This window comes from Leuciscus leuciscus (assembly GCF_965113295.1).
Source record: "Leuciscus leuciscus genome assembly, chromosome: 3".
Classification (NCBI taxonomy): Eukaryota; Metazoa; Chordata; class Actinopteri; order Cypriniformes; family Leuciscidae; genus Leuciscus; species Leuciscus leuciscus.
The window spans coordinates 65768441-65791746 of NC_138727.1; the positions used below are offsets into that span (position 1 = coordinate 65768441).

At 37.4% G+C, this 23306-nt stretch overlaps 3 protein-coding genes and 1 long non-coding RNA gene across 4 annotated transcripts in view; 2 read left to right on the plus strand and 2 right to left on the minus strand.

Annotated features, from left to right (window-relative positions):
- LOC309495511 lies at positions 1–12715 on the plus strand. The gene is made up of 2 exons (XR_014204707.1): positions 1–552; positions 11836–12715. It is a non-coding gene; the product is annotated as an uncharacterized lncRNA (long non-coding RNA).
- LOC309495469 (apoptosis-associated speck-like protein containing a CARD) overlaps positions 10152–23306 on the minus strand; it is a 19426-nt gene continuing 6271 nt past the window's right edge. The window contains exon 5 of the mRNA XM_082165270.1: positions 10152–11111. Within this exon, the coding sequence (XP_082021396.1) occupies positions 10802–11111 (310 nt within the window). The 3' untranslated portion in view covers positions 10152–10801. The remainder of the gene's footprint in view (positions 11112–23306) is intronic.
- On the minus strand, positions 12747–14309 carry LOC309495480 (pyrin domain-containing protein 1-like). The gene is made up of 4 exons (XM_082165296.1): positions 14239–14309; positions 13534–13597; positions 13010–13285; positions 12747–12892 (listed from the first exon to the last, which is right to left on the minus strand). Exons 3-4 carry the CDS (start codon positions 13266–13268, stop codon positions 12885–12887), a joined length of 267 nt encoding a protein of 88 aa, XP_082021422.1. The 5' UTR covers positions 13269–13285; positions 13534–13597; positions 14239–14309; the 3' UTR covers positions 12747–12884.
- trip10b (thyroid hormone receptor interactor 10b) overlaps positions 22161–23306 on the plus strand; it is a 21677-nt gene continuing 20531 nt past the window's right edge. Inside the window, exon 1 of the mRNA XM_082165225.1 lies at positions 22161–22410. Within this exon, the coding sequence (XP_082021351.1) occupies positions 22387–22410 (24 nt within the window). The 5' untranslated portion in view covers positions 22161–22386. The remainder of the gene's footprint in view (positions 22411–23306) is intronic.

Below are 23306 nucleotides of genomic sequence, written 5' to 3' on the forward strand. Positions count from 1 at the left end.
TTGTATGAAAAAAAAGCTAATCATTACTTAAAAACATGAAATGAATAGTCACAATAACATGACTGATAAATAATATTTTCCATTTTGAGTACATGATTGATTTATTATGTATATTTTAGAGTAGACATGTTACACTGGGACGGTTGTAAAAGTGGAGAGACTGTATTAAAATCAATTTTGCAACCTGTACATATTTCATAAAACCACTTAAATACATTGTTTCAGCAGTTGACAGATTGAAGTTTATAATATAACAAATTGGTAATTCCAGTATAAAGGGTTTTAGATGTATTGCTAAAAATGGCAAAAAGTGTTACAACTGTCCCTGGTCTCCCCTACATATCCTACTTTTCTCATGGCTTTGATTATATGACTTTAATTCTGTCGGCGTAGGAATACTTGTGGGAATTTTACGGGAAGATCACTTCACAGGAGTTTAACATGTTAGGCTGGAGGAGAGCGGGGCACAAAGTAACGCTTTTTCACTTTCTCAGTTTGTGTAAATCTACTTAGGTTTCAGAGTATTTATTTTTTCCCACATTAATTTCCCACGTCTAGTACAAGTATGTGGTTTTGTTTTATTAATACAGTATATCGTTTTTTCTTGATAATTATACCCCGAAAGAATGGAAGTGAAATGTTGGTGGGGTACTTTGTAAAATGACCATATGACAGATTAAAATGCTCTGATCTAATCAAACAAATATACAAGACAAAGTAAAATATTTTCTCATTAAATACAATTATTAACTTTTTTCATATAAAATAATGGCATTTTTTAATAATGAAAAATAAACTAATTTGTGAGTTTGAGGAAAACACAGCTATACAACATAGTTCAAAATATATTAATAATCAGTCATTTATGAACATTGGCTCTCAGTCTGTATTAACCCTTTTCTCATGTTTTCTCAATATAATTCATAAAAGTATAGAATAGCATAGATTTCTAATAGGGGCTCATTGTAACGCAGTGTTGACAACATGCCCCGCCTGCACAACTGGGATTTAAACCCTGCGAGTGTCTTCTGCTAGTAGTTAGTTAAGCATTAAATAACTATATCAACCGTTAAATAACATATTGGAGATTAAAATAATATCAGATTTGTCTAATTTTAAATAAACACAAAAAATAGAGATTTATTTGAAATGTATTGTTGAGGAAAACCCCTTGAGATGAAACATCTCGTTTTCATGTACATTCACACTCACAAAAGCTCTCCCTCATCCCGCCTCATCCCGCCTCACCGAATAATTTTGTGTCTTTGTAAAGCGATCTATGACATTGTATTATGGAAGCCTAAATATCAACGTTTTTCTTAATGTGAGATTTGTGGACACATTAATGCTTTTAGATTTGTGGAGTAGCCTACACTGAAAAAAATGATATTTTGGATTAACTTAAAAAAATGTGTACAGCGCCCAACTAAAGCAAACACTGATCACCATAATAGTAACTTACAATTTGTGATTTTCTCCTTCAGTGATTCTGCTTGTTATCATCAGGTGTCTTCAATAATGCTCAATCATCACTCAATTAATCACTTAATTATCTCATTAACTTTAATACTCTTGATTTAACACTGGAGTTTTTGCTGTGTACTTTGGGTTAAGGTAAAACGTTGAGTTGGAAAAAATTCAAATTTTGGTTTGACATTAAATAAAAATTTATGGTTTTAACTAAATCATAAAAAAATTAATAAAAAAAATAGCTGTAACAAATTACATCAATTGTTTTAAGTTAATCCAAAGTATCATTTTTTCAGTGATAGAGGGCGTAACACTTACTTTGAGGCAAAGTGAAAACAGAAGGTATAAACTGAAAATCACAATTTTCCATTGGACCAATGTAAATATATATTTTGAATGAATTGCACTGATGTTTCACTTTTTTCAGTGTAGGCTAAAAGATAGGCTTTAGTCAAATTAGACCCTTGGAGTAATAGCATGTTGTTACATGTGTTATTATTTTTAAATGTTATAATTAGGCCTATTGTAATTAATGGGGTTATTATTTAGTATTTCCATGAATTAGATGCAAATTTCAGACATATTTGCTTTCATTAAAACCTATAAGTCAATTTTATCTGTTTCTTCATGATGTTTGTGAACAAAATCTCAAAGGAATGTTTGGAAATGTAAACTGATATTTCTGACACACATTTTTTTGTATTAAAAAATACAAATATTATATATGTATCCGAGTTTAGAAAGCTCGCGATCACCGCTGCCACGCTACAGACACCAGCACTGGGAGAGCTTCCAACACACACAGGCTTGTAACAGAGTACACTTTCAGAGATATCGACATGACCGATCGGCTCCTCATCGAAAAGATACTGGTGGGTGCATCCACTTCCCTGTTATACCCGCGCTGTAGGGCGGGGTGTGGATTGCTCACCTGCCAAAGCTCATCTGGCTTGATTGTAGACTGTATCGAAGACATCTGGCTCCCTGGCGTGATCCCATAAGTCGGTAAACGGTCGATTACGTCTCCGTTCCCTCCTTCAGGGATCGGGAGTTACATTAGTAACCTAGACGTTTCCCTGGGACCAGGATTGATAACCACTGAACTTTACAGTTAATAATGAATGCAAATTAGATGCATGCATTCATACTGACTAAACAACGATCGGTGTGTTTATAACATATCTGTAATTAACTATGGTGTTAATTATGGTGTTTTTGTTTACTTTTCCAGTATTAGGATGAACATTCTGCTGTGCAATCAGATCCAGAACCACTATTTTGTGTCTGCAAACAGCCAAACAATCCTTCTCAACCATATGCTCAGTGCAGTCGATGTCAAGACTGGTTTCACCCATGTTGTGTGGGATACAAGAGCATTGAAGGTATAAAAGTAATTTCACCCTGGCTGTGTCCCGACTGCTCCAAGAAAAATCAAACAAGATTCTTAAAGAGGAAAAAGCTTTCGTTTGGCCGTCACAACTCACCTCTTTCTTCAGACTCAGAACAGTCCAAAAAAAGGCCAAAACACAGCAGCTTACCAGAATCAGCCCAAACACCGGTCAAAAACAGTCCAAAACACTCAGAGGAAACAGTGGAGAAGGACCGTGACACTGTAAACACAAAATCAGAAGATCAACAGTGTCCCTCACAATTTTTGACAAAAGACTGTCAAAAGATGAATGGACCAAAATTAAACCAACCCAACACAAGGGTTGCAGACAGCTTAAAAAAGGCTGGACCGACATTCTGTCTGATAAAATGGCTCCAATGGTCAGCTGTGTTCTGTCCTTCACATACAATAGAGTCAAGCAACCTTTGTCAAGAAAAGTACATTCTCCATTTTGGCAAGGCATTGCTAGCTGTAAATTTCCAGGTTGTGCTAAATTTAGATTTTACATGTCTAAAAATCCAGAGGGGGGAAAAGACTGTGTTTTGATAAATGTGAAAATGTCTGGCCAATTCAATCATTCAAAAGGCCTTACATTTCGACGACGCACTAGCAGTATTGAAAGGCAAAATCTCAAGAAGCTACTGGGAGAATTCACACCCATGCATCTTCACACCAAAAAACTTGCTGCAGCAGATGAAGAGAAACTAATTCAGGGAAACATGAACGAGGTGCCTCCACAAACAGCACTACAAAAAATCTCAAGTGAGAGAAATCTTGAAAACAGAATGGCCAGAAATCCATACCTGGACTGTATCAAGATTCAAGAAGCCCAAGACTTGAACCAAAAGTTCACACCTCTCAAGCATCACTATTTACAGTTCGTGGCAATTTCCCCATTCATCACACACATGTACACAGTTCCTCAGCTTCAGCTAATGAAAGACTTGCAGAATGACAGCAAACTTCTGCTCTACCTTGATGCCACAGGAACTGTTGTTGCCAAACCTGAAAACTGCAGAAACATACTGTACTATGCACTTTGCTGTCCTGTTGCATCAATGACATTAGCCACAACTGTTGCAGTAGCAGAGATGCTATCATCTGACCAGAGCACACCATCTATACAGCACTGGCTAACCTGTCTATCGCGTGATTTTTTTAAGACATTTAAACAGCACCTCCAACCTCAAAAAGTAGAGACTGATTTTAGTTGGGCAATTATTCATGCAAATATACAGTGTTTTGCTCAGTCCAACATCCACAACTACTTACAGCAATGTCTTCAGGTCTGTGAGGGAAGACAAAAATGCACGTTTACTGTTATAATATAAATTCTGTGCTGCAAGGCGTCGAAAGTGAAGTGTGCAAAGCCAACAAAGGACCTGTTTCTTTATTCAGTGGCACTGGTGCAAAATGCCACAGCTCTGGACGAGATACAAACTTTGTTAACAGACATTTGTACAGTCTTCCAAGAGAGAGATGATACATCCTGCCAAGAGAGCCTGGACCAATTACAGACTGCAATTAGAAATCAGGTTGTCATTGCTGATGTGGACAGTGCCACCAAGAGAACACCACTGGAAGAGCTAGGATTATTCTCCCACTTATTCTCCCACTCAACACCCAAATCAATAAGACATGACTCACCCTTTGTCAAACTCTTTGAAAATGTATTCTCAGAGGCAGAAGACAAAGTTAACAAGAGGAAGGGAACTCCCACCAATCCGTACTACTGCCCAAGCTTGATTGACATAATCAAGATATACATGGCAACTCTGCCACTTTGGACAGGAATAATGTTGAAGCATCTAGACAAAACAAGAGACACAAACACTCAAGCAGAGAATTGGTTACGCACCACAAAAAATATTGTCCTCAGAAAAAAACTGCACAGACGACCAGGAGATTTCACCCAAATTATGCATGAATTTATATCCGGTCGAATGCGTAGTATTAAAATTGCAGAAATTCGCCAAATTGCAGTTCAGGAAAATGAACAAAAAGAGACCAATATTGACCAACCATTAAGTCAGAAGGAGAAATGGAACAAAACTAAAAAAAAGTCAAAAAAGGCGAAATACTACAACCAACCAAAATCTCTGAGAGGAAAGGAAAATTATACTTCCCCTCCATGGTCTGGAACAGGAAAACTGGGATTGCAGACTATAGAAATGACAAACACTTGTACTGTTGACAATCTCTTGTACATTTTGTTCCTATCAATGCGAACAAGACCATTCATTTTACGGGTAATTGAAGAAATCCAGTCAAAGGATGTGTGGCTCAAGGCCTTGTTAGATGTTTATCAACATTTCTTGGTTGGACAGTGGGAACAAGGGAAGATTTCATGGCTGAAAAACTTGGATCGTTTCGAGGGGAAAATAATCTGGGATGCAATTGGATATGAGGATGACTTTGTGGTTTCCCGTCTTGACTATATCCATGAAAATAGAAGGATGAATATATGTGGTTTAGCCAGTTGTCCTGTCCCTTGTACTACGGAGTTTGAGAGGAACGTGGCTATATTGTAAGTAGCCCATCTGTTGTTTATGATTTACACAAGAATATGAATACCATATTTTTACCATTGTCTTGAAGTTACCTTGAAATTACCATTATTAAACAGGTGCAATGACTTCTCGGACCTGAATGACTAATCGCATTTCCTAATCGCATTTACCTCCACCCTTCTTTTTTCAAAACTAAAGAAATGTTTACTATTTTTTTCTCCCATCTCTAACCACTTCTTTCTCGATCTAATAAAGGTCCATTAAATTATTAATTTCAGCTGAAATTTCAATTAAGTCTGCCCTTCTTTTCATAGCTATTTTTTCACCATAGGTTCTAACAGCACATCCTATTTCAAATGTCAAATGTTCCTATTGTTTACCAAATTCACCATAATTAATTACAGAGTTCCAGTGACTTTGGATAAGTCTTTCTATAATGGATTTCAAGTTTTTAATATTTTGAATTATTGAGCTTCCAGTATCCTCCACTAATGATTATTATGCCCAGACAATGCAACTTTAAGGCTAATCATTTTATGGTCAGTTAAAGCAGCAGACAATATAGATGTTTCTAAAATAAAAGGTTCTAAGTCTGAGGAAACCAACCAAAGGTCAATACGCGACTGTAATGAGAAATATTTGTTGCTCCAAGTAAACGGTTTAGTTGAGGGGTTTTTTTACCCTCCAGATATCAATCAAGTCAAGGCTGTAACTTAAACATAGAAGATCACTGGATTCACTGTTTGCTCTAGGAGGAAATTTATCCATTAAACCATTCATGACCAAATTAAAAATCACCACCATTTATTCATTTAGCATTAGGGTTATTACTCATGGCAGAATGACTCCAAAATGTAAAATCCTCAGGGCACGAATGAGACTCTTGAATGAAAATTAAGTCGCTTTTGCATTCTTTGCAAAAAAAGAAAAAAAAAAGTTTTTCTTTTGACCAAGTTCCTCAAACCTCTGGCATTAATGAAACATTTCAAAACCATCAAACGTCAAAACGAAAAAAAAAGAAAAGGTCAAAAAAAGAAAGAAAAGAAAGCTTAGCTTTTCTCCTTCTAAATTTGAACATATAGCCAAATAGCCATTAAATGATTGTAAACATAATAAAGAAGTGCTTATTTTCAATAGAATCATCCTTGATTTTACTCAAACACTAGCAGGAATCAGGAAGTATCCATTTTTTCTGGAACGAATTTCTTTGCCGGCAACGTATGCTTTAGAGCCGATGAAGTAAGCCTTTACCCTTCGTTGCGTGCTTTTTCTACATGAGGCCAGAGTAGTGCACGGGATCCTTTTTCTTCTTTTGTCAGGTCTTCTCCAAAGCGTATTTTAAGTTCTTTCAGGTATTCGCTGTTTTTTGCACTCTTCCAGATTAAGTCTCTCACCCAGCGCAGCTCAAAGAGTCCATATTTGACCCAAATTTGGGTTAAAACAACCCAGCATTTTTTAGAGTGTAGGTAGTAGAAAAAAGTGAAACTCGAAATTCAAATGGCCACGAAAACTGATCTTGTTAAAAATAAAATATTTGAAGACAAATGTGTATCAATCCCATGTTAGCTTATAAGAAAAAAAAAAAAAAATCAACCATCCAATAAAGGAAGTAGAATTGCTGCATGTCCTCGTTCATTAGGTTAATTCTGGTCCCGATGGCAAAGGCAACTAAAAATAAATTAATAAAAACTTTGAAGACATAACTGTCAGAACCCAGTTACGAACTCAGGTCTCCGGTGTGAGAAACAGTCACTTAGCAAACTGAGCCACTAATAGTCGGCAGAACCCAGAAGATGAGGCAGACACAGCAGTACTAGAGACGGTGTTTTAATAATGTAAAAAGTAAAGTTCTTCAGGCAAAAAATATAAATCCACAACGTCAAAAGTAATTCCAAGAGAAAAAAAAAAGGATAATCCACCAAGTCAAAAGGTAAATCCACAAGGAAAGAAGGTACAGCAGAAAAAGCTTCCAAAAAAAAAAAATCCAAAAAGTAAACATGTACCAAAACAGAGTTCCACAAGAGAGTCCAACTGGAGCAACAAACGTTCACAGCTTCACATAAGGCTGGGTGCTAACATACAAACACAGAGCAAAGAACTGAGGAAAACAAAGGGTTTAAATACATACAAGGGAAACGAGGCACAGGTGCAAATGATTACTGGAAACAAGGGAACACAAAAGAATCAGACAAAAAGCACAATGGGGTGCCAAGCACAAGTGGCCAAAAACGGAAAACCCCGGCCGAATGCTGACAATAACGGTCTTCATTTTATGACAAGTTCAAAACTGTCTACAAAACCGTAAATCCAACTTTAGTTGTAATCCGTAGGGCTGAAGTAGCCTACTCAAGCAAAAAAATATATAATAATAATAAGTAAAAAAAAAAAATTTTCCTTGGAGGCGGCCTTCATTTACTGCAGGCCACAGCTGGAGACGTCGTGCTCTGTCCATCTTAGACAGATCTTCTGTAAAACGCAGACCGTGACTCCTCAGGTATACAGACTTTTTTGCCGCTTTCCACACAGAGTCGCGAATCTCCCTGGATGTAAACTGAATAATTATTCCTCTGGGTTTATCAATATTGAACAGCTCCTTTCCCCTTCTTCTGGCCCAGACGATGCACTGTGTCAATGAGACAAGGGAGTCTGGCCGTCTCTGCAGGTAGGACATCTTGACATATGCCAATAGCTTCTTGTGGCACATCTTGTTTATCAGCCTCCGGTACTCAGAATAAACGGAGATTCCATCTTCGTGAATAACTCTCTAACTCTGCTATACGCCACTCAGCTGAGCCCAGGCGCTCCTCATCGCTGGCAATGCGCTATTCAAGAACTGCAGATTTCTCCTTAATGTCCTTTTACTCAACACAGGCAAAGTCAATAGTTTTCTTGAGTCCCTCAATTCGCAGGGTGTTGTCAGAGATCAGTTTCTCCAACGCATCAGATCTGGAGTTAATGAGTTGCGAGAGTTGTAGGACTATAATGTCAGAGGTCTCCATTACAGCGGCTGAAGTAGGTAACTGCTCGGTTTACCTTACTTTGGAGCAGGTGATTTGCTGGGGGTGACAGGTATAGCTGTAAAGTCTTCATCAGCCGATATATAGTCATGGAAATGTTCATCCATGCTAACGCTATCTGACGTGACTGTTGTCTCAGACTTTGATTTTGTCTGATTTCTATCTCTTTTCCGATCAGAGGTCGCCATTTGGTCAAATGAAATGTTGTTTAAACAATTGAGATCCAACACCGTTACATTAGATATGAAAATAAAACTATCACTTTACTCAAAATAACAATTTCAATTCAGCGGCTCTCCTTAGACCATGTGCTTAGGGCGCCATCTTGAGCTCCTCCCCTTGTTTGTTGTGGTGGTGATTAGACGAGATCTGTGGTGACGTCACAATCGTACTGCATTGTGGGACAAATAGGTGTCTGAAGTGTACATATGAAGTAGACTCGGTCAAAATCGAGGGAGCGAGGTCTATCCATATAAACTTCCCTCGTCGACTTCACGAAGTGGAACGCACTTCAAAATGGCGGCAGGAATTCCCCCGAGGGGAAGTGCTTAGGGAAGTTCGCAAATATGTCTGTCTAAAAGTTAAACTGGTTTAGGTGTCTGATCATCTGAGAACAGCAGAAGAGATCACACAGACTGTTTTTCATCTGATGGCTTTGAAATGAGTTCAGGACCAAAAGAAAATTGACCAACACTTTTCTGTTAAACATAGGGTTGGGTATCGTTTTTTATTTTATTTTATTTTTTGATACCGTGCCAAATAGATACTTTTAAAACGTGGTGAATGACATTAAATAACTTTTTTTTTATTGAAAAAAATTAAATAAATAAATAAAAATCTTAAAATTGATTAAAATAATAATTAACTATATAGATATAAGTAGTCTAAACACAAAACACAACAAATTTACATAAAATCACAATAAAACCTACACCACCTAACCCAAATACAGTAATTTAACACTAAATAACACTACATTAGACCACTAAAAACAGCAAAGTAGTCTGTATTCTTGGTAAGCAACAAACCAGCTTTAAATTTCAGCAATTCTTTTCACATTCTGTGTATGACACCTCTCCTGACTTATTGAATGTCCCGCACAAGGTAAGCATTATTTTAGAACGGATCACCTTAAATGCCGTGACGCGAAACCCCTCGTGGAAGAACGCTGTCATGTTTACAACGGTGACTATGAGCGCTCAGGACCAGCTGAAGGCTGAATTTGAAAAGTAGGCCCTATGTGAGGTTCGCGGCTCTATTCTTGCAGTAAACTTGCACAACGTTCGTGAATGAATAATTTATTAGATGTACGCTGGTCTGTTATTGTATGGACATCGACTTTACATTTTCACACTAAACATGACGAATGGGCTGTTACTGCAATGATATGGGCTGTTACACTAGTTAAAATTGCTGATTTCTCTGGATTTAAACATGGGTGATCATAGGGATAATCTAAGTACACAAGGCAACAAAATATAACATTGTTCTAGTGTTTTGGGGGTTTTTTTGTCAAGAAACTATTTACCAATCATCAAGGACAAGAACTATATACCTAACTACATTTTCTGGTGTATGTTGTTGTGTAATATGCATAAGACTACAATTACCTTGCCTCATTGTTTGACATATCTGGCTAATAAATTAAAAACATAATGTAACAGAGTTGTACACAAGGGGGATTGATGGAGATCTACATAAAGACATTGAAACATTTACAAATGTTCAAAGTTGTAACTGCTTTTCGCTTCATAGAAAATCAAATTGAGTATAAACTCCATTTATTTCTTAAATGATGTAAAAGTTTTTTTAACAGGAAAATTTACATTTGTGAACATGGAATTTTGCCATTAAAAGAATTTAAACAATTATATAGACCTGATTGTGCTTGTCTCTATAGTTCTTCAAAAGACCAAATAATAAATGATAAAAAAATAATCATCATCACATTCTCAAGTAACGCAACACGCGTGTTAAAGGGACAGTTCACCCAAAATTAACATCTGTCATCATTTACACCCTCATGTTGTTTCAAACCTGTATGACTTTCTTTCTTCTGTGGAATATAAAATAAAAAGATATTTTGCCATCTTTGATATCAACTGTAGTCACTGTCACTCTGGGTGAATGAATAACACACTATACATGTTATTTCTTGAGATTAAAACAGTCGTGAATGTTCATAATAAAATCAGCATACAGACATAATGCTTTCAATGACGTAATTCATTGAAGATTTACAAAATCATTTGGTTGGTAAGAAATAATAATACACATTTTCTTCAGATGTTAGTATGAATGAATATCTTGTAAGATAGTCAAAGCTACTATGTATATTTGGTTAAAGCAATATTTTTCCTGAATCATCACTAGAAAAGTCTTCAGTTTAAGATTTACACACACACAGCTTGAGCTCACGGTGTAGAATCAGACCAATGATCTAAAAGGAAACGCTCCTCTTCCTGAAGAATCGAGATGAATTCAGCTTTCACAGTGTCACTGTGCTTACGTATAATGTCACAGATCTTTCTCATGCTCTTCTCACTGGTTAAACTTTCATGTGTGATTTCTGAATATTGTTCCTTATGAATTATTCCTTTCTGATGCAGTTTATCAGCAATGATCCCAATATTTTTAACTCTCTGAATGAGATCTGACAAATTGTTATTAAAAAACTGTACATTATTCATCCGCAGCTCGTCTTTCTCCAGATGCTTGGAGAACCTGTCGCACAGAGAGAGGCAGAATGAAACAGTGAGATGTGTTATTATGCACAGACAGGCGACAAAGACCGAAACTAGCAAGTATATGACGCAACTGAAACCTTTTTATATAAAAATTAGCAAGTTTAAACAGTTTCATGACACTCAGGAAAAATATATGGCCTGTAATATTTTTAAATGCATCACCATAGGAAGGCGTGACAGTATTATTTTTTCTAGTCTACATGAACTCTATATTCTCTATCAATAATCTAAAGTATTGCTCACAGGTATTATAAATCAGTGTTTTCAAGAAAAAAACATTAAATGACTAAATTTTTTTGTTTTATTGTAAAATTGCAAGTATCAAGATGATATCATATTATCTTGGATGAATGAACGGTGATATATTAAGATATATTAACGGTATCAAGATACATTATCTTGAAGACTTGATGATGAAATGATAGGTGTTATCTCCTTTTACATAGAGATGTTAGAGGTAGTTTATGCCTGTGATGTGTTCATTTGTCTGTGATGTGTTCATTGTCAATGTTTTATTACAGTACTTTTTAAATATTTATATTATGTATCATCTCAGGTCAGTGCAATACACCGATATGGAGGTAATATTCTTTATTGTGTTTGTTTGTCGTAGGTTTATACTGTTCTTCGTTTACTGTACCTTCCCAAAGTCTATTTATTTTTAAGTTCTTCTTTTATGTTGACTTTTTTTAAAGCTGCAGTCCGTAGCTTTTCCTCTTTGTCGCCATCTCTGTTTGAAATCTGCAATTGCAGTCATTCGCGGAATTATCAACTTTACGTGAGTTGTGCCTCGACACAGCACAGCGCGGATGAACACAATGTTTTGAGGAGCATGTGTGTCTCGTGCCGGTGTGGATACTGTCATTCAGAATCACAGATTCTACTTTTAGGAAGTATGACCAACATAAGAGTTTTCACTGGAAAATGTCGTCTGAGCAAGTAAGTAACATCTACTTTTGTTCTGACCAACTAAGGGAAAAAAGCATTGCAGTAAATCGCGCTGATTAAATCTAACGATCGTTTCATATCTGATCAAACCGCACAAATTATACTTTGTTCTCAAATTGTTAATATTAACAACATCAGCATTGCGTGACTACATTTAATGCCCTTCCGATATTTATCCTTGTTTTCGCATGGGCCGGTTGCAGTCTCTTTTATTCTGTAGCCACACCGAAGTCCGAACGAAGTCTTTTGCAGTTTACAACGGGTGAATCTTGTCACTTGTGATTGTCGTTTGAACCTTTCTGGATCCGCCATCAAATTAATAAGTTTAATTATATCAAGTGCTGTGAGAAAAGGCTATACATCTCCACCTCCAACATCCTCACACGCAATATAGCCTACTAGCCGAGACACCTTCTTTATATGTACAGATGTGACGTAATGACGCAAAGACATGCTCGAATTTCCCGCGGAAATCCACCAGTACCACTGGAATTAAAAACATTATTACAAGCTTACCATTTTGAATCGAGCTAAGGCAAGCAGATAGTTTTGAACACTGGCTGGTTATGTACTTGCTCAAACATTTATTTTGGATAATTTTGAACCCAAAAAAGTTACGGACTGGAGCTTTAATGTTGACTCAACGAGCTTTGCTACAAAAATTCCTATGTACTTCTACTAGCTGTACTGGTACAAATGGCAAAAAAAACCTTCAACTTCATGTATTTATTTATTTTTGTGAACAGAACTTTTAACTATTAGTCAGACTCACCCGGCTGTGTGTGTATCACTGTTGTTTCTCTCAAGACGCTGTTTAATGTCACACAAAGACAAAGTAGAGAAATAATCAATATTAAATCCAGCATAGAGTGAATGTGTTGTTGAGTGTGTGTGTGTGTGTGTGTGTGTGTGTGTGTGTGTGATTACCTGTCTTGTGTTTGCTCTCTAGCTGTTCAGCCAGATAATTCTGGTTCATCTTCCTCAGGATCTTCACTGTGTTCTCCACAGCTCCTTCTTGTCCAAAACATGCCACCATCTTGTCCACTGTGTCTAAGATATCTGCTTTCTCCATTACAGACCTGGGAATGCATTCATGATCCTTCTTCAAGTGCCACTTAAAGCGCTTCAGTTCATCTTCTACTAGATCCTCCAGTGAGTTCACGAGCAGCTCCTCAACAGACGCCATATTCCTTCACAGATTCACTTCAGCAGGACAAAGAGAAAAAGACAAAGTAATTACACTCTAAACTCATGGATCACGAAACTAAAGCAATGCTCAAATGGAGCTTTAAGCCACGATCCCTTCAATTAAAAATGAATGAGGTTTTTATTTTCCAACAGGTTTCATTTACTGCCATCTTCTGGTCAAACAGCAGAAGCACATGTCCCATTACAGCAGCTCATTCTGAAATATGTCCTGTATTTATTCATCAAAGTATTTATTAACTAACCATGTAGATATAAGTGTCACACACACACAAGTGTCTCTCCTGGACTTCTGTTCTATTCACCTCCACTCGCAATCAGTGACACACAAATGAAGGATCTCATTATTTTTACTCGCCTCAAACGCGTCCCTTATAGCCTATAGTAGTCAATATTTGAAGTAGATCAAAAAAGTTCATCAAAGTTCTCCTAAGACAAGAACAGGTATTGCTAAAAATTCATGCATAACTTTGATGAAAGGTTTCGATCCACTTCAAATGTTGACTACTGTAGTATAAGTGGTCAGTAATCAGGATAATACAAACCATGTTGGTCTATTGTTTTAAACTGTTGTTTAATCAATAGAAATAATCCGAGCACATAAACCTTCCTATGGAGGATTGAATAAGATTAAATGTATGCATTAATATGAACGATTTTGTAACTTGTATCACTAACACTGAACCACAACTTTACATTTCTTATGTTTCTATACGTCCCTTATGTATAATTATGATTTACTAGCTCTCCACCTTACTTTGCAACGCGGAAGTAAGCTATTTTCTTCAAACGTGACAGACTTTCGATTCATTAATATAATAGCTAAGTGCAGTAAAATGTAAAAAAAAAAAAAAAAAAAAAAAAACAGTGCTACAAACCAGTGTGTTTATGATAATGAAATTATAATTACATGATAACAATAAAAATGTAGCAATAAAGCAGCATAACAGACCGTGTTTGTACAGGTACAGTAATGACACCGGAAGCCAGAAACATTAAAGTTGCAAATGGTCTTGTCCACTCTTTTGTTAAAATAGATCAAATATATGTCGAAACATTAATATAAGTTATACAAGTTATAAAAATAACAATACTGAACAGATAAATTACCACAGACCTTAAAAACTTTTGTCTGTGCCGGTGAAATGGCGTCTTGTCATCAACAATAGTGCTTTCTAAATTTCGATTTCGTTTTCTCTGCTTGAAAAAAACACATGAGTGTTCAAATAAATCCTGATGGGGGAAAAACCTGTGATTGGTCCATTCCGTCACCAACTGACTGTGATTGGTCCATTTTGTCACCAACTGACTGTGAGTGGACCGTTCCGTCACCAAACGACTGTGATTGGTTCACCGTTCGCCCTCCTCGAATCAGGTTCAGTAGTCGTTTGTATGGATATTTTTAATCCAGTAGATGTCAGTGTGTCACAAACTTGATTCAATATCGCCACTTTCATCACCTCGGATCATAAAGTTCTTCCATTTTACTAGTGTTTTATTTGTATTTCTTAACGGAGTTATAAACGGTGTTATTTGTCAAATGTCCACCGACTGAAAGCGAGCAGTGATTCAGAAGCGCAATCACACACACACACACACACACACACACACACACACTCACTCACTCACTCACTCAGGGGCCTGTACCATGAAGCCGGATTAGGTGGCTAGCCGGCTATGTTTCAGCTTAGTTTCCGCCAACCCTGGGTTTTAGGTACTATGAAAGTAGCTCGGCTTAAATCGGTGTTCGTTGCCATGGTATCTTACGCCGCACGGCTAACCTGCTCCGGGGCAGGTTATGATCTGGATTCGAGATCTCAGACTGAAGTTTGACCAATCAGCTGAGAGCAAAGAAACATATAGGTGACGTAACTTATTCCAAGTGTTTGTTGCAATGACTTCACCTTTTCTTCCAAATCCGGTGGACATCTCAGCGCAAATTGTTAGACGAGCACTTTGTAAAGAAAGAGTTTTTAGCCTGACAAAATCCCCTTGCCTTTCCTGATAGTTACTTGTATGAAAGATACAGCTTTTCCGCGGAAGGAATGTCTTATTTTGCGAACTTCTTGAGCCGCACATAAATAATTTAACACGTCGAATTCATGCACTTACTGTACCGCAAATGGTATTGCGTTTGTGTTTTTTTGCAAGTGGTACATACTTGCACGGTGGGTGATGCACAGAAGCTGGGGGAAAACACGGTTTGTCGAACCATTCGCAAGGTGGTCCTCGCTCTGCAGGAGTACATGAATAGTTTCATTAATATTGTTCCCCGGACATTTATCGACTATGTCCATAAAAGAGGGCTTTTATAAAATTGCCGGTAAGATATATTGATAGGGTGACATCACATGAACACTTTTTTTTTTCTTCAAAATGCACATTTCACAAATGTACTATACAATATAATACATGTTAACCCATTTAATCCCAAATTTTTCCCAGAGATGAAATTTATGAGTTTGTGTGGTATTTGCAAGTATATTAAACAATCAATGTCAATAATGTAAAAAAATATTTGAAAAGTCCATGAAAATAAGAGTTTTATCTCTGGTCACAATTGTGACCGGTGGTAGAACACAGGGAGTCTAAGTCTATGGGGGTATATAATAAATAAAAAATCTCCAGAAATTAGTTTGAAGACAGAATTAAATTGTTGAAGTGATTTATTCGATTAACAAATAGTTAAACATTGTCTGGCCCAGTTTAAAAAATGACAAAATAGCAATCCTATGCAGCAACTTGGCACAAATATTTTAATTAAATTATGATGAAATAATAAATTATAGGAAATTGCTTAGAATGCAATCATTATAAATGATGCAAAATACTTAAAATTACAAAATGAAAAGAAAAAAACGTACAGAAATAAAATAAATAAATTAAAATAAACAAATTAAAATAAACAAATGATTAAAAATTAGCCTATGGTAGGAAACATGTAACAATGCCAAGGAACATGTAACAATTCATGAATAACAGGAAAGCATCACAAAAATTATCAATCAACAGTCACAACTGTGTGCTGGTGTGGAACTCATTATATATCACCTTCCTAAAGAAATAACAGTGGAATTATATATTTTTTTTTAAATCACAACTGTGTCCTGCCTACCTGTGTTTATCAGCCAGTGGGCAACACCATCAAACCTGGGTATATCAGTCACAGCAGCTGACATTGAGGATGGCCTCCCTTGTCCTTTTGGTGCAGTACCAAATATTTTCAGGAGACTTTGGGCAACTACTTGCTGAAATCCAAGGAGATCATAGTCACAATTCATGACATCTCTGTGGAACAGCCAACTGTTGATCACAGCACTGTGTAGAGTCCAGGCATGTCATGCATGAAGTTGCATCCACCTGGAACACAAGCTTGTTCAGCCAAACCCATCACTACACTGGGCCCATGACCTAACCCAGTCTCTGGAAGACAGAGCATATCCAGCTCCAGCAGCCATATCACCCTGTAGTCCAAGAGTGGTCTCCCACTGAAGCTAAGCAGGGCTGAGGCTGGTCAGCACCTGGATGGGAGGCCTCCTGAGAAAACCAGGAGTTGGTGCTGGAAGAGGTGTTAGTGAGGCCAGCAGGGGGCGCTCACCCTGTGGTCTGTGTCGGTCCTAACACCCCAGTGTAGTGATCGGGGACACTACTGGCAAAGAGGACCGTCCTTCGGGTGAGAATAACGGTGCTCAGAGAGTCACTCTGGGGTCATTAAAAATCCCAGAATGTCCTTCGAAAAACAGTAGGGGTTTAACCACGGCATCTTGGCCAAATTTGCCCCTTGGCCTCTGTCCATCATGGCCTTCTAATCATCCCCATATACTGACTGGCTTCATCACTGTCTCCTCTCCACCAGTAAGCTGGTGTGTGGTGGGTGTTCTGGTCCAATATGGCTGCCGTCGCATCATCCAAGTGGTGGTTGAGGAGATTCCCCCTTCCATATGTGAAGCGCTTTAAGTACCCAAGCGCTTTATAAATGTAACAAATTATTAATTATTATTATTATTATTAAGTAAATCCAAAACTTGACTTAAAGTCAGTCTGAAAGAGAGTTCATAAAAATAACACAGAATTACATATGGGGAACATAGACTCCCTGTGTTCTACCACCGGTCACTATTGTAACCGTCTTCATTTATCTGCAGTTTCACAACAGAATAAAGCATGTATTAATTTAATTTCAATGTGTATGTATAGGTAACCCTTTCATGATGATATGTGCAAAAAATGTATAAGCTATTCAAAAAGGAACTTAGTATTCTTACCTGTCCTTTCTGAGCTTTTATGTCATCCTTTCGTTAAGACGACAGTACCAAGAAATAAATGTGTGTGGTCACATAACCAAACAAACTAATCATGTTAGACCTGCCATACACTCTTATAGACATCTTACATTTTCATTATATATGAATATGTACTTCATAATATGAGTTACTTTTTAATTTCACACTAAAATATGCAAAGAAAAATTGTGGTCACAATTGTGACCAGTGGGATTAAATGGGTTAAGAATTATTTTAAATCTTTATTATTATTCTGTTAATCTTATGATAGGATTCCCTATAGTCTATTGCTCCAGTCTCCACTGCTCTAAGAGAACATGAGGCAGATGTTAATAGGAAATCCTATCACTTCAGGTAGAGATGTGAATTTGTGAGATGATTATTTTCTGTGAGATGAATCTTTAAATTAGTAACATTAACAGATATAAAAATGATCTACTAAACATTTCATCTGCTGATGACTTGTGGTCATGAACGTATGATCACAAGTTTGGATGCTAAATGGCCTGGCTCCAGTCAGTGCTTGACTCACGAATTTTCCATGAGTCTGTGTTGTGTCAGCGCTTTGAGGAAAGCAAGTTAAATTTGGTACAGTACAAAACAGTTAATTTGAACTAAGATAGAAAAACCTACACAATAACCCTCTGACCTCAGACAGGGCCACAGCACCGCTTCAATGTGGCCCTCAGTAAAACCAGAGTGAAGATCGAGATGACCTTTGGCCTCCTAAAGGCACGTTTCAACTGTGTTCAGCCCTTAAGAGTCACCAGAGCGGGCATCACAGATAGTGGCTGCATGCATGTGCCATTCTGCACATTATAGCCACCAGTAGAACAGAGCGAGAACCACCACAAAACCAGCTTCTCCCCGATGAAACTGACCCGATCACACTTGACCACCCAGCTGGTGCAGATGTAGATGCAATCACCATACAATATTACACTTAATAAAAGCACATTGAAACTGCAGATAGGTCTCAAACTGTTTTATTGGTTTTGTGGGATGAGAGGGAGAAAGAGAGCAAGAGAAAGTTTCATTAATAATTATTAATACTAAAGTGTTACTTGGTTAAATAAGTTCACATACTGAGATCAGTTTTATTCAGCTGTTTGATCTCCATTTTATTTTTTTCTCAGCTCACAGTCAGCTCCTAGTGAACAGTCTAGTTCAAGTCTCCTTTAGTGTGCAGTCTAGTTCAAGTCTCATTTTGTACAGGGCCCTGACTGAGTCTGTTTCTACCTGAAACATAATTCCACCACAAACATGATCATTACAAGTTTTCTGGAGGCTCATCAAATCACAAAAAGTTCCTTGACTTCCTACAAACACAGGACTGACTGTAATTTATGTCAAGGGTTTTAAATCCTTACACATTTCTTCTGAAGCCCATTGAGGTAGAGGCCTCAGTTTCTGGGGCAGGTTGTGAAAAATCCTACAATAAAAGAGATGTGTAAGGGCCAGTCCCTTTTTTATGCCACATCACATTCAAATGTTTGCCATAATAAAAAGCCCAGTGCATTCACATCAGCAACTGTCTGAGAACACACAGACAGAGTGTCTTCATTTCCTCCACCCTAATAAATAAAAATAGGCCAATGTAAAGCATAACTGTGGTAAAGCAGGTTATGTTTGGTGTTCTGTCTGCTGCATACTGACCTCTGTGTGGGAGACTGTGTGTGTGTGTGTGCTGGCTTCAACAGGGACACATTTCTCTCTACTGCAGAACATACAGTCAGCCATATTTACAACTTAAAAGTAGTAATGTATTGCACACGTACCCAGTGTTACTTACTTAAAGGAGCCAGCACCAGGGTCAGATTGTACAGCACCTCTAATCCCCTCCATAATCGGCCGTCCCTTATTGCCTACTCAGAGCCAACTCCTCCACCAGTGTATTCTGGTTTTCTGAATTTAACTCTTTATTTCTGTTTGCTGCAAACAAGTGTTTGTGATCAAATGTTCACAGAAGTAATAAAAGGTTGTGGTAAATACTCACCACTTTGAATTATTATTTTTATATTTTGTCTTTATCTGCTGCCAAGAACATTTGGAGTTGGGGTTGCATTTAAAAATCAAGGAATATTAATCTTTCTTAGTACATACATGTACATTTTTTATATATTATACAAATAGGCTATAGGGTATAGTAAACATATAGGCTACACATACATATACATAATTTTACATAAATATAGAACGTATTTGTTTAACTTACACATTAACAATCAGCAATCTTTCTCCAACAGTCTTCTCTTGCTTTGACACAGAGACCGTATTGTTTCGAGCTTGAAATACATATTTAAATTCATCGTAATTCTGAATGATTATCTCTTGCTCCTCCGCGGAAAAATATATCGCTCTCGCTCTACTACCCGCGATTGGTTGTTCAGTGTCGACGTCACTCTTTTATGTGCACGCGCGCGTGGAGTAATCATAGCTTAAAGATCAAAGCCTGAGTTGACAGAGAAAGTTGATGAGCTGCATCATGGTACCAATAAAGCCTGATCGCAACGGTTTGGATTTGTCAACTCAAAACCAATCCTGTAACCCCGAGTTTGTTCAGCTACCTTCATGGTACAGGCAGGGGCGCTGCTAAGGATTTTGGGCCCCATGAAAAGAATCTTGACAGGGCCCCCAACACAGCTGAGACTTTTTTCATATTAATTTACATAAAATCATGGTTTATGGTATTTTGACTATCATTCTCATATATTTAAGTCAATCAGACAATTGAACATCCCATGTCCACACCCGTAATTTGTCCTCTGTAATACTGCACTACTTCAGTACTGTATAATGTATATACTGTGCATAGCTGTACATGTGTCATATAGTGTATTCACATATATTTATATTTGTATGTATGTGAGGCAAAGCCGTGCACCCGCTGCACCCTGCTCTATCGAAACGTGCTAACTTGTCGAAAAATGCTACCGTCGAGACCTGGGGCCTCATGTACAAAGTGTACGTACGCACAGAAAAATGCCGTAGGCTACGATCATTGTCACGGGCGGTCCACTAACAATTTAGGCCTACTTACAAACCCACCTTTTCTTATGAAATATTGGGTAACATACTGTCCACCCTTTGCCTCTTTCCAGGGTTTCCCCAGGTTTTATCACCCCAAATTTAAGACTTTTTTAAGACCTTTTTAAGACCACTTTAATGAAACTTAAGACCTACATCGTAAAACACCAGATCAAATCCCAATAATGACTATTACTAACAAATGTTTTAATTAAAAATACATTTATTATAAAAAAAAACTCATTCAGCACACTGCAAAGTGATGTTTTTGGTAAATATCAAACATTTATAACAATAAACAGATAAACTAACTTTTCAAATCGTCTTTGTAAAGTTTCTCAGCATTCAAATTGCTTCAACCATTGCTTCAGAGGGCTAGACAGATAGGTAAGAGAGATATAGATAGTAGGGGTGTAACGTTCACAAAATTCACGGTTCGGATCAATACGATACACTTGTGTCACGGTTTGGTACGTTTTCGATACAGCAAAAAGAAATAAATGCCAGAGAATTTTTATTATTATTATTATTTTATTTATTAAAACTAATACACTTTGACCAATGATGGAGCTATAATGGACTTTTCTTAGGAGCATAAACAAAACAGCTCCTTGGAAAAAAATGAAATGTAACCTAATATTGTAGTAGTTATAAACAAAGGTCTATTTTTAGGTCAGATTAACATTTGAGGGCAGCAATTGTATTCATAATGTCAAAATAAAACCGACGTAATGTTACTTGAAGCCATTATAGCCTACTATTCCTGCCAAACTTCCATGGTTGCAGTTAGTGTTACTACAGTAAATCCATGGTGAATGTTGCTGATCTGTGGACACTGTTTCTTCCTGGCTTCCACGCCCTGTTTGATCCGTTAAAAACGGAGAAATGTGAATGTTTCTCACTAGATCTCACAGCGATGTTATTACTTCTGTGGCGAATTCAAATGATTTATTTACTGGATCTCTTATTAGCGCTGTGTAGTAACCGTGTCGCTTGATCAAGATCGCTCGCGCTGCACTGGTCCAAACTGATAAACGGTCCTTCAACCACACAATAACGAGTAGCCCAGTTTCGTTCCGCTTACGTTTGCACATTTGATGTTGGACAATGTTGTGGTCGCGCCGGCGTCTCTTACATTATGAGCGCGCTTGCCACGCGCAACGCGCCTGCATTTGAAATAATTAAATTTTGGTCGGCAGGAAAAATGGTCCAACGAAACGTTCGGTTCTATGATACTTCATCACACCGGCGCTATAAGTGAAGTCAAGCTGTTAGTGTTGCCTGGATACGATTTGGGCGGACTGAACCAATTTATGATAATCGAGAGGGGGAGAGGGGCCCACGGACGTTTGTGTTTCCTAAACAAATACATTTTTTGACACCAGGAAACAGCAAATAGAATAATTTAAAGTTAATAATTTTTACTATCAAATATTTTTTTTAGCACCACAATTTTATTGGGGGCTTCTCTGGGCCCCCTCTTAGTCATGGGCCCCGAGAATCGTCATCGTTTACCCCCCCTTTACAGCGCCCCAGGGTACAGGCCCCAGGTGTCATTAAGTGAAATTCACTCGCCACAGATCACTGAGAGAAACCACACTACTCTTCTCTTCACTGAAGGAGCGCTTTACCTGGGGAAAACGAGAGTTAACCGTGTTTCATGGGAATACAGGTCTCGTGATCAACAATACAAGGGACTACCTCATATTTATAAAAGGATTTTGAGTTAAAACACACTTCCTGTAGGAGTTTCGTGTCTCAGACTGCACTGGTTTCTGATCTAAGATCATGGATTGGGGATCAGATCTTTGGGTAAGTTCATTAATTTAATTTCTAACAGCGAAGATAAATATTTTCTTCAGGTTGAAGCAGCTTTCCAGACCCCAGGGGCCTCATTTATAACCGTTGCGTACGCACAAAATGGCCCTGAAAGTTGTGATTTATAAAAACAAACTTGATGGGAAAATTTGCACCTGCACGCAAACTCCAACCCATGTACGAACATTTTGGAGACGGGGCAATTTAGCGACACCGATGGTGAGTTATATAAATAACAGTTTCAATAAATAAAATAATGATTTAAACTGTGTTTTTACTTCTGATATAAACATTCAGATTAAATATGCCATTCTCATTAATGGAGTTAAACACTTAAATTACATGAAATCATTACTGAGAAGTTACATCATGTTATTCCATATAGAAATAGTGGATGCGATGCATTTTAACACTTTTCCTGTGGCGTGCTGTGTTTTAATGTTTTAACTACAGAGATAATTGCTTATCATGATAATAGCAGATTGTCTGAGAAAATATTTTCGTGGAAATAAGGCACAACAAGGCCTATATGATTCCATTCAAATATAAATCAATTAAAAATACTATTTGGTCAGTGGAAAAGATTGAGGAAATCTTTCTCTGAAATGTAGCCTATTTTATAGCCTATACTATTTGATTTATTTATTCAAAAAAGGCAAGGATAGGCAACTAAATGATTTTTATCAATGTAATGTGATGGCACATCCATACCTCATGTTTTCCAAATGTCTTGTAGGCCTACCGTTAAACATGTTATCACGTGGATGAATATGCATATATGCAAATGATATAGTAAAACTAGGCATTGTAAGCTCCATGGTTATTTCGGGGTGGAGATGCATATGCGCACAATCTTCCGCTGACTGGGATTTATAAAGTGAATTCTGCGC